Below are 16302 nucleotides of genomic sequence, written 5' to 3' on the forward strand. Positions count from 1 at the left end.
GCGTATTGCATTTAGGAGCGGGGTCTCTTTCATGGCCCCTCCTTATTGTGATTTAGGATGATTCGAGTAACCAGTTTTGTGGGTCAGAAAGGCTTTTCTAGATAGCAAAAGGGGTTTAGTACTTGGCTGAACACTATTTTGGAGTGAAAAACACTTTGATTTTGTGAGTTGAAGGATTTGAGATCACAAAATGACACAGTACATCAAGCCCTCAGTTGTGTAATATGAAGGTGCTATGTTAAGTTTATTTATGCTTTACGTCGTGTTCTGTGCTTCTTTTAATGTCGATTAATGATTTATAAAAGTGATGGATAGAATAAATTAAAATTTAATAAATTATTTTCAACAAAATGTAATATTTTAGATTAAAAAATCGATTACATATTTTATAATGAAATAATAAATATGCACTATTTACTCATATTTTTAACATTACATTATAGTTATTTATATGTTTACCTATTTTAAATAATTTCATTTAATCTAACATTATTTCCTAAGGGGGTTTATTTCAAATCCCTACTTCTATTAGTGTCAGTGGGAGGGTTTTGAAGTACAAGTGGTTGGCCTTGTCTAGTGCTGAACTTACTACAAAAGCATAAGTCACTACAAAAGTGCAGTTTGTGAATACTGAAAAGTAGTAAACTTACTCTAAAGTGTAAACTTACTCAAAAATGTAAGTTACCTTTGGCAATCAGGCCCCTGGAGTCATGCAGCACAGTGACTCCCATTGGCCAGAAGACAAACTACTTTACAAGCCACCTCCAGAGCCCCTGCCATTCTCTTAGTGACCACAAGATGTCCCTGCATGTGCGTGTACTTATGGATGATTATATACAGCGGACGAAGTGCTGTACAAAAGCATTTGTGCATCCTTCCCAGTGGCACCGGGCCTGTCTAGAGGACACCCCAGGTGACCTCTGACCCTCTGGGGCTCCTAGCTAAGTCGTATACTCGCTGTGAAATAAGTTACATGCATCCAGTTCTGCCTCTGCACCATTTTGTACCCAGTTCTCCAAGCTTTTGTTTCACGGACTGCCCTATAAGGGAATCTGGACATCTCAGGACAGGTGGGGCCCATTAAAGGCCGTTTGGGCTGATGCAGAGTGAGTTGTTCATCTTCACTGTAAACAAGTTCACCACTGTGGGGAGTGCGACATGAAGGTGCCCGGAGCCAAGCCTGTGATTGGTTAATCTGTGTCCTTTCCCACAGGTGTCGTCTGATGGCAGCACAGCTGTAGAACATCTGGCCAGTTCCATCACATTTGTGACGGTGTCCGAGAAGGAGGAGCTGTTTCTTGCAGGTACCTCGCTCCCTGCATCTCTCTACCAGTGCGCTCCCAGCTTGTGCATTTCACATTACACGGCCAGAGAGGGTGCTCAGCGGGTTGGAGTCTAGTTGCTACTATCTATGTGTGACAAGCAGGGCAGCGATTCGAAGTTTGGGAGGCCCGAACCAGTGTTTCATCATCCAGAGATTTATAGATTGAGTTCCACAGCATTGGATAATAGTGATACTTGTTAATTACAGGGCTTAGAAAATGAAAACTGTGATACTAGGCAACACATAGAAATAAGTTGTCCTAGGCTATTTACATAATACTTGTGCCACCCTAATTCTGTTCAAAGCATCAAAAATAATGTTTACAATGAGAATTTTGGGGTCTAGGGATGTTTTCAGTTAGATAACCCAAGCATTGAGTGAGTGTGTTTGGGTGGCAGAGGTTTCTCTTATCTCACCTCCAAACTTTGGACTTCTCATGTGAAGTCTCAGGGGTCTGAAGCCAGTCATGAAAAACTCAGCAAAGGCCTTAAAACGTGACTCTTCCAGTAAGTCCTGTCTTCCAGTGTAGCACCACGACACCCTCTTGAGGGCAATCATTATGCTTTAGAAAATATTATCATCATCTTTAGACTATGGGAGGGAAAATAGGGCACATTATAGCATAACATAACATTTTGAAGCACCATAAAGCTGTCACAAACAGACAGCACGGGAGGTTCGTATATAAAACTATATTGAACCAGTGTGGGAAGCACTGCTAGGTGTGGTCCCTTCATAGGAGGGGCAGTGGGTGAAATTCACAATTTAACTGTGGAAATGGTACAAGTGGTGGTCAGCAAGAGAATAAAAGGACACTGAGAGCCTGGAGACAGCTGGGGTGAGGCTGAGTATTTCATTCCTGTACCAGACAGAAGATAGTCAGAGTAGAGAAGCCAAGAGGTATCATTCTGTCACCTTTTATAATTCTTGGCTAATCTGAGCGCATCAATAAATACCTTGATATACACCCTCGACTTGCCACTCCGGTACGCCTTCAATTCATGTCTTGATACTCCGTAATGTACATACTACATACATATTCCGCTCGGTACCTGCAGAAACCTGAAGCATGCCCTCTGCTTGCAGTCAGGTACACCCTAATGCACACCCTGAACTCTTTCCTTGGTACACCTTGATGTCCAGCTTACACGTGAGGCCGATACACTGATGTATGCTCTCAGTATAGGTTAAGAAGTGTAAATCTATACTTACCTACATGCACTTACCTCCTCGATGTTGTGGCTACGATATTCTGGTAAGTCAATATTCAGTACTCTATATTCTGGAATAAAACCCCACTTTCAGCGCCATTTCTAAACTAGAGTGGAGTGTGCGAAGTGAAGCAGGTGGCCTCCCTCCAGTCCCCGGTGGTGGCAGATGGGCACTCAGGGCAGAATCTGTGCACTCAGGGCGGAATCTGTACACTCAGGGCCGGGCCCGCATGTCTTGCTCTTCCGATGGGAGTCTTGTACTCGCATTTAAAGAATGGGAGTCGCTGTGCTTATAGCCATTATCGACGAGCTGTAATAGAGAAACACCAGAGCATACAATTGCTCTCCCTTAATACATGTCACATTAGCTTTTTTTTTTAGAGTGGAACAATGGCGACACCAAGTGGCTGTCTGTCAGATTACAGGTACTTTTGCGACAACTTTTAGGCATTGCAAGCTGTCTGTAGGCAAAAGCTTGAAGGGTCTTTACAGATATATGTCCCCATACTCCAGCACCATATGTATCCACCAACAGGTATTTACTTCAGTTCTTTGGGGGGGGGGTTTATGTCCTAAATGTTTTGCAAATCTAAACAGAGATTCACACACCACCTCCATCGACCGGGATCTTTTGATTAATTAAACAGTCCCATTTCAAATTGGCGCTAAATAGAAAGCCCAAGCAGCTCAAACTCATTGTTTTCTTTATTGGAGTATGTCCAATAAAAGAAGTTAGTCAAACGCTACAGGAAGCTGACCCAGTGCCCAGCTGTATGTGGCAGTGGAGGGAATTAAGGAAAGAGGAGGTAGCCTTACGGTTAGAGCGGTGGGGAGAGGATGTAGCCTTACGGCTAGAGCGGTCCACCTCATAGCTGGGGAACCGGGTTCGAGTCTCGGCATCGATGCTCAATATCCTGTGATTCTGGGAAAATCACGTAATCTCCCCGTGCCAAACAAATAAAATGAATGTGTCCATCTGTAACGAAACTGGTGCTCATGTAAACCTTATACACAAAGGAGCTATAGGGGTAGTGAACAGGTCATCCCCCACTCATAATCTTATACACAACAAAGGACCTGTTCACACGGTGATTCTCATCCTCAGATCCGCACCTCAATTCTGAAATATCTAGGGGAACAGCGGTTAAGATTACACCGTCTGTATTTACCAGATCCGGGTCACCACTTTAAAACACAATATACTCTACAAATTGTTGCGTTGCTTCCAAATGATGTGGACCCCACACTCTCCTTTCCCAAATTTGAGAAAAATACTTCTAAAAAGTGGCCAGGAGATACATGAAAGAAAAGAAAAAATGTGTGGAGCGGTTGGTGGTGCCTCACGGAAGTAACACCATGGTGGTAAGTAGGAAGGTACTCACCTACTACCTCAGGTTCTCATCATCAGCAACCACCAACCTAAACATAAATTGTGAAATGTGAAAAAGAAACAAAGGGTGAACACTGGTGCTAGGATGTCGAACACTGCAAGTGAATCAGCAGAGAATCCGATATACCGCAGGATTCAACCCCAGTCTATTAAAACCAGACTAGATCACACTGGCTATTGGACTTTTATTCAGTGCTGTGTGTCTGCCCTCTTAAAAGCCGACATGTTTCATTGTCCATGGAAAAACTCAAGGCAACTTTATCAGGGCGTGGGTTCTGTCACTTTACCCTGCACCAATTTAGTTCTTGTATTAGTGTTCCTATGGAAACAAAAATAGAACACAACGCAACATCTTCAGTTGGCACATATTCACTGAATCTCAAATATTGATAAAACTTTGATTAAAAACCACAGGGTGTCATAAGTATTTACCGGGATAAAGCCCATTCCGGGTATACCTGTACCCGTCTGTAAGTCACTGTCTCACTGGTTATCACGTGAACTGCCACCGTCAGTCTGTAAAAAATAGTGTGTAGAAGAAATGAATCACAGCGGTACCCCACCATATTCATTGTATTGTATAAGTCACCCATTGCAGGTCAAGTTATGCTTTATTTCCTATTCTGACGTTCTTTAAGCATAAGGGACCTTATTCTACTGTATTTTAAAATTTAAACAAAAAAACCATGCCCAACACTACCTTCATGTTACTGTTTCAATCATCGGGTTCTTGTGCCTTATTCCTTTCCTGATGCACTCTTGCGTACAACTGGGACTAGCTGGCTCCCTAGAGATAAAGCACATGTCTCAAGTTTCCACTAACTGGTACCCTCATCAATGCCAGTAATGTGGAGTTTAACCGGTAGCTTGCCCCCCTGCATTTAGGAGAGCTTGAAGGCCCCCACTTCGCCGAGTGTGCAGTCATCGTTAGCTTATCCCCCTTTGGCGTAGCAAAACTTGAGTCAGTCAGTCAGTCAGTCTCTCTCTCTGTCAGTCAGTCTCACTCTCAATCAGTCTCTCTCTCTCTGTCAGTCAGTCAATCACTCTCTCAGTCAGCCACTCTCTCTCTCTCTCTCTCTCTCTCTCTCTCAGCCAGTCAGTCTCTCTGTCAGTCAATATTCAGTCTCTGAGTCAGTCAGTCAGTCTCTACTCTCTCTCCATTCTCTCTCTCAACTCTGTCCAATCTAGCTCCACTTTCTCTCTCTCCACTGTCTCTCGCTCCACTTTCTCTCTCAACTCTTTCTCCACTGTCTCCCTCCACTGTCTCCCTCCACTCCCTCTCTATTCTCTCTCCACCCTCTCTCCCTCTCTCCACTGTCTCTCTCTACTCTCTGTCTCCACTCTCTCTCTCTAAAATCTCTCCAGAGGAAAGTGTTCCTCCTTGACCCCCCCTGCGGACGCCCATGGTGGTGCGTTCTAACAAGAGTGCTTACCTGAGGGCACCATTTTGCTGCCTCATCCCTTCTCATATGAGCATTGCCCTGGAGAATGCTGTCTTTGGGGCCCCCACCCCATCCTTGTCCTTGTCTCTTCTCAAAGGAGCAGAGTGCTGTGGGGAATGCTGTCTCTGGGCCCCCACCCCCATCCTTTTTCTGTGGCTCTGACTGAAGAGAAATAATGTCAGTTGATACTTTGTTTCTCTTCAGTCAGCGGGAGGGGCTCAGAGCAGGCTGCAGACAGCCTACACCTGCTTTAGAGGGAGAGAGGCTTGCTTTAGCGCAAGCCTCTCTCACAGCTCTCACTGAAGTGCTGAGGGGGCCCCCTTCATTTACTGAAGAGAGTGGGCCCCCCCGCACCGCAGGGGCTGCGGGGGCGTTTGTTAGGCCCCTGTTACCCCCGCTGTATCGTAACCGTTGAGCTTTGGTCTAATTTAGAATCGGGCTCAAAATGACTTTCCAAAGCCTACCGTGATTCTGCCGGTGTTCCGTTTTGACTCAACTGCTGCCGGGTTCGGCCAGCAGTGGATGCTTGTATGGGTGCCTGCCTACCGCGTCATGACGCCGGTCATGTGTTTCCCACGCTCTAAACGATGTTGCTGTGAATACCGAGGCGCCATGTTAAGATGTATATGCATTGCGGCTTTAATTATATTAAGTGAGTATCGCCCCATGTGCCACCGCGCAAACCTGGAGCAAAAGGCTCTATGATTGTACCCATGTTGTTTATATAATTAGATCGACAGATACCCTCCACAATCCAAGTAGTGGTGTGCAAACTCACATGCTTTTCTCAACCATCATTTGGGGGTATATAAAGTTACTAATTTTTGATGATAAACTATCTTATTAACATAGTGGTAACATTGGGCTGCTCGAGTGCAGGCTCCCAAACGTTCTTAATTCCACTTGCAGGGCATCAGAGAACGGACTGCTGCCTATCTGTATTACTAAAACTTTATAAAAACCCAAATGAACAGTGTGACAACGTGGTGCCTACTTTACCCTCTATTGAGGGACCTGTCTGCTAAAAATTAGTGAGAAAAGGGTGGCACTCAAAATTATGTCATGCTCGTATGTCAGGCGCATTTGTTGCAAACATCCTAGCAGAGTGCTATATCTAGGTCTCCAAATCCCCCTTTTGTAATACACTGTGGGTATAAGAAGGCCACTCTGTCCCAGTTATGAATGACGCTGTGCCTGGAACCAAGGTATTGTATATGAGCTATTTACAGATAATGTTTTTTAATTTAGGAGATGACTTTGCCCCATTCAATGAGGTCATTCAGCCCACATTGGTCAACTCCCTCTTGATAGATCCACGAGCTTCCCTTGTGCTGAGCCTGCTTTCTATGTTGTGATGGTCACCCAGTACCCTTTCAAGCACTACCCATCGGATGTTAGGTATATTGTGTTTTAAAGTGGTGACCCAGATCTGGTAAATACAGACGGTGTAATCTTAACTGCTGTTCCCCTAGATATTTCAGAATTGAGGTGCGGATCTGAGGATGAGAATCACCGTGTGAACAGCTCATGTAAACCTACCTGATATCTTCAGGTCTAGTTAGCGCTATATAAAACTGTTCCCAAAATGTTTTTTAAATTAAAATGTGAATGCCAAAATAACAGCCCAATGGAGAAGTGGGGTCTAGCTGAAAGTCCCTATTAGTAAGTATATTAAATATATGTAATGCTAGTAAACTGAAACGGTCTGGGCTAACTCAAGACCTAAACAATTGCAGTGGGCTTAGGGCCCTCTATTGCTTACCAATGGCTCAAACCAAAAACAACACCTCCGAACCACACAAACAATATGGTGTCGCTGGTTTTCCATTTGGGCAAGCGCTTCAGTGCACCACACAAGGGTAGCAAGCGCTATACAAATGCTGAAACACAATACAACGGTTTGACTTTAATGTCGCTCTCATTTGTTTGCCTTTGATGCTTTTCCATAAAGCACTCGTAGAGAGTGCATGCGCTTTCTTGTTCTCTTTTGTGTGCTGCTTATCCCTCTCATTACCTGCCCCCTTTGTTTCTCCTTCACCCACCCCACCACCTGCTCCTCCGTTGCTCCAATACACTTATGAACATAGGAACATATATTTTATTCAAATTTTAATGTTTTTGGAGGGCTGCAGGGCTGTCCCACATTCTAAAACGAGCTTTTGTGCACTCCTTGTTGGTTTCCTCACCTGCCTCCCATCCCCTCCTCTAATGCTGGCCCACTCATGCGATCTTTTAAATAAACTTTTAAAAAATAGTTTTTCGAGTGATTGGCAGCTGCCATTTCTTGCTGGGCCTCTTTACATTACAATAACCACTTTCGGGCTCTTAAAAATTCACTTGTCTTCATCTTGGATCAATAAGTAAAGAGAAAAATGGTACCTGTATCACTGATTAGGCGTGAATGGTGATGCACGCACACCTGTACATCACCTATGCGTGTATGTACATCACCTATGCGTGTATATACATCACGCATGCACAGACACACACACCGCAGATTTAAGTGGTCACCAGCATCAATGCACCTTTTCTAGTTCTTTTTGTTATTGGCTGCACAGCTTCAGCAAAAAGCATTCAAAAAGCCAATAGGTGAACAAGGTAAGACCTATTAGGTTTTACATTGCTTATTGACATTGAGAGCCACATCATGAAGAAAAGCACTGATTCTGAGCAGAGTAGAGCGACTTTTTGTGTTTGATGTATCTTAAGTTAATAATATAACTTAGAATTTTTCTGAGTTAACGCATAGACTTCAGAAAGCGCATGTCAGAAACATGGGCCTTGATGCAGGCAGCAATATTGTAACAATAACATGTTGTTTTCAAAGATTTTTATTTACTCAAGCCATCTTAAATTCCTTTTTCAAATCACATTGACACAGCTGCTGCAGTGCTAATCAAATACCACAAAGCACATACCACAAAGAACTATTTGTTTATTTTGTTATTTATGACATTCTCTATTGCTACTCTTACCCTGGAGGATGTCTTTGCACTTCCCAAATAATGAAGGATGAAGGATCTGAGTCCCTGAAGTACATATAAACATAATGAGCAACAGGCAGATTTCAATCTTCAGGCAGGAGGACATGGAAGGCAAGCACAGGGGATGGGAAATAGACAAGAGGGTGGGACAGCATCTTATTAGAGGTAAGAGGGGCCATATGTCCCTCATCTAGAGGAGAGTGAGGAGCAAAGAAGGAGCTAAATATTGAGATAAGAGCTGAACAACAGAGTTTTAAGTTTTATCCAGGCAGAGGGAGTAGCACAATGATGTAGCCCCCACAGAAAAAGATAGTGAGGCAACCAGGTGAAATGTGCATCTCTTGGGTCCCAGTTAAAGAACTTATTTGCTGCCAAGATACTAGGCACCTCTGGATATATTAATGACACAGTGGAGATATGTTGGTTATTGGTGTGATTTGGAGGTGAGGCTGGAGAGCCTGAACTTACTTCTTCCCGACAGTTTGACGGGATTCTGCCCATCAGCGCTCGCCATTCCATGAGCCAGAAGTTACTTGCAACCTACCCTTACTAGTCTAATGATTTTGAGATCATCATAGCTAAAGACTGTTTTCCTTTGGAAAGGAACCTATTCACTTCTACTCATGAGCCGCAGACCAAGAAAACCTAGCTGTCTTAAGTAACAAAAAACAATTACATTGTTTTTATGTTACTATTCGAAAAGGAGGCCATTTTTGGTTTGGCTGAACAACTGGTACTACTTTAACTCTTAGGTATCGTTGATAGGCTAAGAATCAAAGGCATCAGTACCAGGAGGAAAACATCAAAGAGAGAGAGAGCTGTAGGAGTGTCAAAATGTGTGTGGAAACACATCACAGCTGTCACAAATAATGTCTGATGTGGGTCTGTGCCAGCTCAGCGCCTTGTAGGTCGCCTAACCATCTAAAGTTAAATCTTATCCACATACGTCATATTTAAAAATGCCTAAAATTAAGGACCGGTATGGCATCAAAGCAATGGGATTCAGTACTGGGTTCCAGAAACAAACTATAGTCATGTGAATTCTACTAAAGTCCCAGAATCTAATAGGTTTTCTCTGGGGACATGACGTCTCGGGTAACCCTGTTGAAAACAGAAATCAATTTTTGATCGTTTTTAAACTGCACGGGAAAAAACTCTATTGTGTTTTGTTATTCCAGGTTTCGGCAGACTTGTAAGAACATATCAGGCCAACTCCATGACCTTCAACAGGTTCCAGGCAGAAGATCTCGAGCACAATGATGAGGTGGAAACTGCTGTCATCAGCATGCACAGAGAAATCATCATCACTGGCTGCAGAGATGAAACCATAAGGGTATACAACAGCAGAAAACTGCTTCCCATTCATTTATTTCATAGTTTTCTACAGCGCTTCTGCACTAACAAACATATTAGGGTACTATACCAGGAACAAAAACAGAAGCCGAATTTGTATATAACAGTTCACTAGGATTAAAGGATATGTGAAGGAAGAGGGTTAGGTTGGAACATCAACATGCTATTTTGGAAAACGGTGGGCTTTTTAGTGTGTTCTGAAGGTTTGGTCCCTAAATAGAGAGGAAAAGAAATTCAGAATGGAGTTAGAGTTCCTGATGATAATTGATTTTGAAGAGCTCTTTTTTCTAAGATCACTTGGTCCATTTGAGATGGCCTAGATAAGTAGGTCTAGTTGGAGAACCGGGCCTTATGGGCCGGGCGGCGCAGGGCACGCCTAAATCCCCGAGTTCACCTGCCTTGCAACTAACAGAGACACGAGACACTCCGTTGAGCGTGGAAGCCAGGTTTATTAGCTGCAGTCTCAAATACGCCCCTTTCTCAGACCCCGTGTGCTACCCCTCCCGACAAATTAATCAGTGATGGTGTCCACAATCCCCTCTTGCAGGTGGCAGGACATATTTGGGTGTCTCAAAGGATGGTTGTGTAATAAGAGCATACAAGGAGAGAATAGCGTAGGCCAGTCAGATAAGATAGTATAAGGAAATAATAGGAGAGGGCAAATAGTCGCCCGAGACAGGGATCAATCGAACCAGACATGAATTAACGAACTCAGCCAGACCCTGACATCGAGTTTCATGAACAAGGACAATGGAGTTACTTTTTAACTGAAAGGACACGTATCAGCTGGAAAAGCAAAAGCACATCGTTCGCCATGCTGCCTGAGTGAGGGCAACACAAAATGGCGATAGGACACAAAATGGCGGCTAGATACGGGCCGAAATCCGAAATCATAGAACCTCAGACCCTCCTCTTGCCATTACTCAGGCAATACACCAAGGGCTCAAGTCAATCTGAGTCGATGTCAATGGCCATGAGGTCATCGAGCTGTTGCTGTAGCATCATACTAATATTCTCTGTTTTTCGTGACGCAGGCTTCGGGACACACATAGTGGCACAAAGACCACATATTGCAGGTCCACACTGCACACAAAGACAACCAAAGAAGATGATAGCCAAGATCATTCCAAGGAAAGTTAGTATCTTCCATCCCCACGTGGACAGTAGTCCCCAAAACCATCCCATCACAGACCAATCTCCCGTGTCCTGATGTATAGACTTGGAGATGGTATGTAACTTGGAGATAGCTTGGTATACTGTAGGGGCATTATCAGGAATGTAAACACAGCAACTAGACCCGTTCAATTTACAGACTCCATCACGATCTGCAAGGATAATATCTAAAACTATCCGATTTTGTAACGTCATAAGACGATCCGCCTGAAGTTCGGCTGTCACATTACTCAAGGCTCCAGAAGTTTCATTTATGGTAGCCTCAACAACACGAGCTAAGTGTCTGATGTCTCTGCTATTGGCCGTTGGGCCCCAGAAGGGAAGCAACCCTTTAATGAGGTCAGCTGCCTCCTGTCCTGCTGTGTCTTTCTGATCAAAAACTCCCCTATCATGTAATGACCTGAAGGAGCAGTATACGTTTGGGGAAGAAGAAAAGCCACATAACAGGTTCCTGAGAAATAAGTAGGAGGCCATGTATAGGCTCTATCGTGACAGATAAAATATGTGCCTTGTGATGGCACTAGCGGTGAGGGAATCTGAGGTGTATAGACATAAGTATGAGAACAGATACTCTTCTCCTGCTGATTCTTAACATTCTGACCATTAATTTGTAAACAGAAATTACCTCAATGAGGTACAGTCCAAATTGGCGGAGAGCTCCTTCGTTTAGCCTTTTCTGTGAGGCTAGTAACATATCGGGTTATATTCCATCCATCATATGCTCTCTTCTCATCTATGGGAATCTTACTAATCTGAGCAATCTTAGCCATAGTCACTATTCCCTTAATCAAAGTACTGTGACTAAAGTCTGCTCCACCACCATATGGACTACCAGGAGGATATCGTAGCTGATTTTGATAAAGGTTAGAGAACATAGCCAGATAAGCCCAGGTGGAACCTTCATAGGAGAATGGAAAAACTAAATACGGCATGCCTCTCTCTGTATTATGAGGCATGAGCCCACAAACCCAACAATCAGTAGTATTCATCACTAGTTGGTGTTGATGCAATAACTGAATAAACAAATTATTGAAGTATTCAGTTCTCCTAATCTATTCGTGTTCTGAAAGTGTATAAAACCGATGTGGGGAGCCAGTAGTAGGAAAAGATAAAAAGACAGATGTAGGGACAGGTGATGGCTGTATAACATAAAGAACCCAACTTCCACATGCTAATAAAATACATAAACATATCAGAATACATAGGGTTATTCCACATGGACTAACCATTAGTTTCTTGAATCTATCTGTGATATTTACAGTCTGATCATTAATTTCCACTTTAATATCCATTACTCTAAAGCGTTGCTCACGATAATCTTCCTAGATCACTTAGCTGTGATTGTTAGCCGTCCTATGACACTGGAAGTCCTGCAGACCCTAGGTCACTACTCAGGTCACAGCTTAAGACTCCTACCGTGACCCTGCAACTTGATGGATAGTGGAAAAAAAACACATTAGAATGTCTTTCAAAACAAAAAGGTATAATCAGAAAAATCGTAAAAAGGAAAAGTTCAATTGTCTTTGGTCATTCTCGATCGTAAATTATATCGAGTCTTATTAGGGATCGTCTGGTCCTTAAACAAGGCTTCTGGATCCACCGTGTTCAATCGCAGATGTGTTGGGACGGCCTCCTGTAACACGTCGTCGTCTTCTTTCTCAGAGTTCGTGTGGTCCAGGCGTGCACTACTAAACGGTAAAAATCTAGGCACTTTTTCGCTTTCATTATCACCTATGCCCTCACGAATCCACTGGTCAAAAGGCAAAGGCAAAGGTACCCTCTTACAGTGCACGCCATGGACCCAGTTCTTTTCCCAACAACCTTCACTGCCGTCCGTGTAGTCAATAGCACTTGACGCGGTGTGCCCCAACGAGGTTCCAAATTCTTTTTCCGCTGAAAGTTTTTCACGCAGACCCAATCGCCAGGTTGGATGGAATGACCTGGGTCTGCGGAGGCCTCTGGCAAAGCGTTTTGAACCTGTTGATGAAGAACACGTAATTTAGTGGTGAGGGCATGCAAGTAATCAATCAGCATTGGGTATGGAATATCAGAATTCTTTTTAGGTCGAGGGACTCCCCAGACATTTGCGGGGCGCCCAAAAACAACCTCATATGGACTCAGACCTAAACAGGAGTGCACAGTAGTTCTCGTAGACAGAAGTGCTAATGGTAGGGCATCAGGCCAGGCAAGACCTGTGCTCGCCTGAATCTTTGCCAATTTGAGCTTGAGAGTACCATTATAACACTCTACCAATCCTGCTGACTGAGGGTGGTTTGCCGCATGGAATTTCTGTTTAATACCAAGACCTGCACATACTTTCTGCATAATTTGGCCTACGAATTCACTCCCATTGTCAGACCAGACAAGGCGCAGCAAACCAAACCTCGGGAAAAACTCCTTCAAAAGGACTTTGGCAGTAGACAAAGCAGTATTGTCCTTTAGGGGATAGGCCTCTATCCATCTGGAAAAGGCACAAACCACCACCAGAACATACTTGAGATTATTACAACGATCCTTATGAATGTAATCGATTTGCAATACCTCAAAAGGATACGTAGGGGGAGCAAAATGACCTGCTGGAGTTGGGGTTCCCTTTCCTGGATTATGCTTTAAACAAACAATGCAATGCCTCACCACGTTTTCTGCACATTTAGGAATTCCTTTGTTCTGCCATACTGGAGCCAAGATTTTACAGATGCCCTTTGTACTAATATGGGATGGACCATGCGCCATAGTAACTACAGGTAGTACATAAGCGTCTGGTAACAGCCATCGTTGATGCTCTGACAATTCCATCCAACATCCCCGTACTCTCTCTCCACTTACTCAGCTCTTTCTCAGTAGCCTCTTCTTGAATCATTCTCACACTTTCTATTGTGTCCTCACACATTCCTCCTTCTCTGACCCATCTTACAGGGCCTGCAACATACATAAGACTCGTAACATCTCTCGCTGTTTCTTTTGCTACTTCATCAGCAAAAGCATTCCCACGACCCACATCATCAGTAATCTTTTTGTGCGCGCTACACTTGATTATTGCTATTTGTGTAGGCAAAGCAAGTGAGTCGAGAAGATCAGTCACCAACTGACCATGCTGTATTTTAGTCCCATGGGAAGTAAAGAATCCTCTTTCCTTCCACAAGCGACTGAAACCATGAGCCACACCGAAAGCATATTGGCTATCAGAGTAGACGTTCACTCTTGTCAAAGCAATTAATTCAGCTGCTTGGGCTGAATTCTGTGCAATACGTGCTGTCTCTACTACCGTATGCAAAGTAGTAACAGCATAAGCTGCAGTTGTCTCACCATTTGGAAGCTTAACACAAGATCCATATACCCATAGGATCCCGTCCGGATCCACAAGTGGTGTATCTTTTAGATCTATTCTGCCTTTCGTTTCCTCCTCTGTTCGGAGAAAACAATCATGCTGTTCTTGAATGCCTTTCTCATCCGGTATAGGCAACAATGTTGCTGGGTTCAGAGTATTGCACCGCTTGATATGTATATGGCTAGCCAAACGCGTTAGCTCATATCCAGACAAGCGAGCACTCGTGAAGTGTTGTGTTTTAGTCCTATTCAAAAGAGTATCCACTGTATGTGGTACCATAACAACAAGGGTGTTGTCCAATACCAATCCAGCAGACTGACGAATAGAAATTGCTGCCGCTGTTGTAGCTCTGAGACAACTAGGCAATGCCTTGGCTACTGGATCAAATGTAGCCGGAAAATAGGCACATGGCCGTTGTTTATCTCCAAATTGTTGCGTTAAAACTGCCAACGCACAACCTTCTCTTTAATGCACATAGAGTGTAAAAGGCTTACTGTAGTCCAGAGTACCTAGCACAGGTGCAGAACACAAAGCATTACGTAAAACAGAAAAACTCTTTTGGCATTCATCAGTCCAAGGGAGAGGTTGTGGCGTATCTTTCAACGTAAGCGCCAGCAAAGGTTTAGCTAACAAAGAAAAATTCAGAATCCATTGCCTACAATATGAGGTAATGCCCAGAAAGGCACGCACCTCTCTCTTTGTGGTTGGATCAGACATTTGTGAGATCGCTTGAATTCGTTCTGGGGTCAATCGTCTTCCCTCCTTCGACAAGAGATGACCTAAATAGGTAACCTCTTGGCGGCAATATTGCAACTTAGAAGGGGACACTATGATGTAGATCAGACAAATGATGCAACAAAGAAACCGTCACATCTTTACAAACATCCTCCGAATCAGCAGCAATCAGCAAATCGTCAACGTATTGGATCAAAGTAGCACCTGGAGGCAAAATGAACGCATCAATCTGAGATTTCAAAGCCTGACTATAAATGGAGGGACTCTCACAATAACCTTGAGGAGCACGCTTGAACCGAAAACTTCGGCCTCCGAGAGAGAAGCCAAAAATATCTCTACTTTCCTCAGCAATAGGAATACTAAAGAAAGCATTCTTCAGATCGATACCAGAAAACCATGCCGCCGAGGCGGGTATCATAGTAAGCAAGGCAGTGATATCTGGAACAACAGGAAACTGGGGGACAACAATCTTGTTGACCTCCCGAAGATCAATCACAAAGCGATACACAGGTGGTTGAGAAGGATCGCTGCGTTTAAGAACGGAGAGAACAGGACTATTACAAACATTGTCTCTCGTTCCTTCCACCACACCCTTCTGGACCAGATCATAGAAAATAGCCATCAAAGCTCGTTCACCATCATTAGAAATCTTGTACTGTGGAATACGTGGTAACTTAACATCAGGCTTAATAGTAACCACATAAGGAGGAATCTGCAACAAACCAACATCGTTCGGACTTGTAGCCCAAAGTGTAGCAGGAAGACATTGCAACTCGGGCGGAAAACTATCCTTCATAGATATATAGGAGAAACCAATTTCTCACCCAAAGTAAGACGCACACCAGAGGGGGAACAATACAATGTTGCATGAAGACGTTTCAACAGATCCAAACCCAACAAATTCTCTCCGCAACCAGTCGTTAAAATAAGTGGAGGTTCCAGATCATAAGGACCAATCGAAAGAGGCAAAGGACAAGAAACTGGATTAGCAACTGGGGCGCCAGAAAATCCTACAGAAACGTTCGTTAAGCCAGACAAAGGTGCCCCAGGGAGTTTTGAATGGATCATAGAACTTCTCATAGTACCAGTCTCCAAAAGAAATGGTTCTGCAACACCCAAAGCAACTACCTTAACATAAGGCCCATTCTGATCCACTGGAACTGATACGACTCCCTTACTTTGTCCATGGCTGTCCTAACTAGAATGAAAATACTGTACTTCACCTTCAACACAATAATCATCATTGTAATATTGTGCAGACTGAGTATTCTGCTGATCAAAATAATTCGAAGAATTCTGAGGGGGAAAGGGACGCTGCCCCTGAGGCAACGCACCTCGCCCTCTACCCCTAGGTGCTGATTG

The 16302-nt window shown here is 43.7% G+C and overlaps 1 protein-coding gene across 1 annotated transcript in view; it reads left to right on the forward strand.

Moving 5' to 3' along the window:
- Positions 1 to 16302, forward strand: part of NWD1 (NACHT and WD repeat domain containing 1) — a 71457-nt gene that overhangs the window by 26407 nt on the left and 28748 nt on the right. The window contains exons 12-13 of the mRNA XM_086946330.1: positions 1214 to 1304; positions 9530 to 9684. Coding sequence (XP_086802456.1) covers positions 1214 to 1304; positions 9530 to 9684 — 246 coding nt within the window. The remainder of the gene's footprint in view (positions 1 to 1213; positions 1305 to 9529; positions 9685 to 16302) is intronic.

This window comes from Lissotriton vulgaris, chromosome 12 (genome assembly GCF_964263255.1).
Source record: "Lissotriton vulgaris chromosome 12, aLisVul1.2, whole genome shotgun sequence".
NCBI classification, from domain to species: Eukaryota; Metazoa; Chordata; class Amphibia; order Caudata; family Salamandridae; genus Lissotriton; species Lissotriton vulgaris.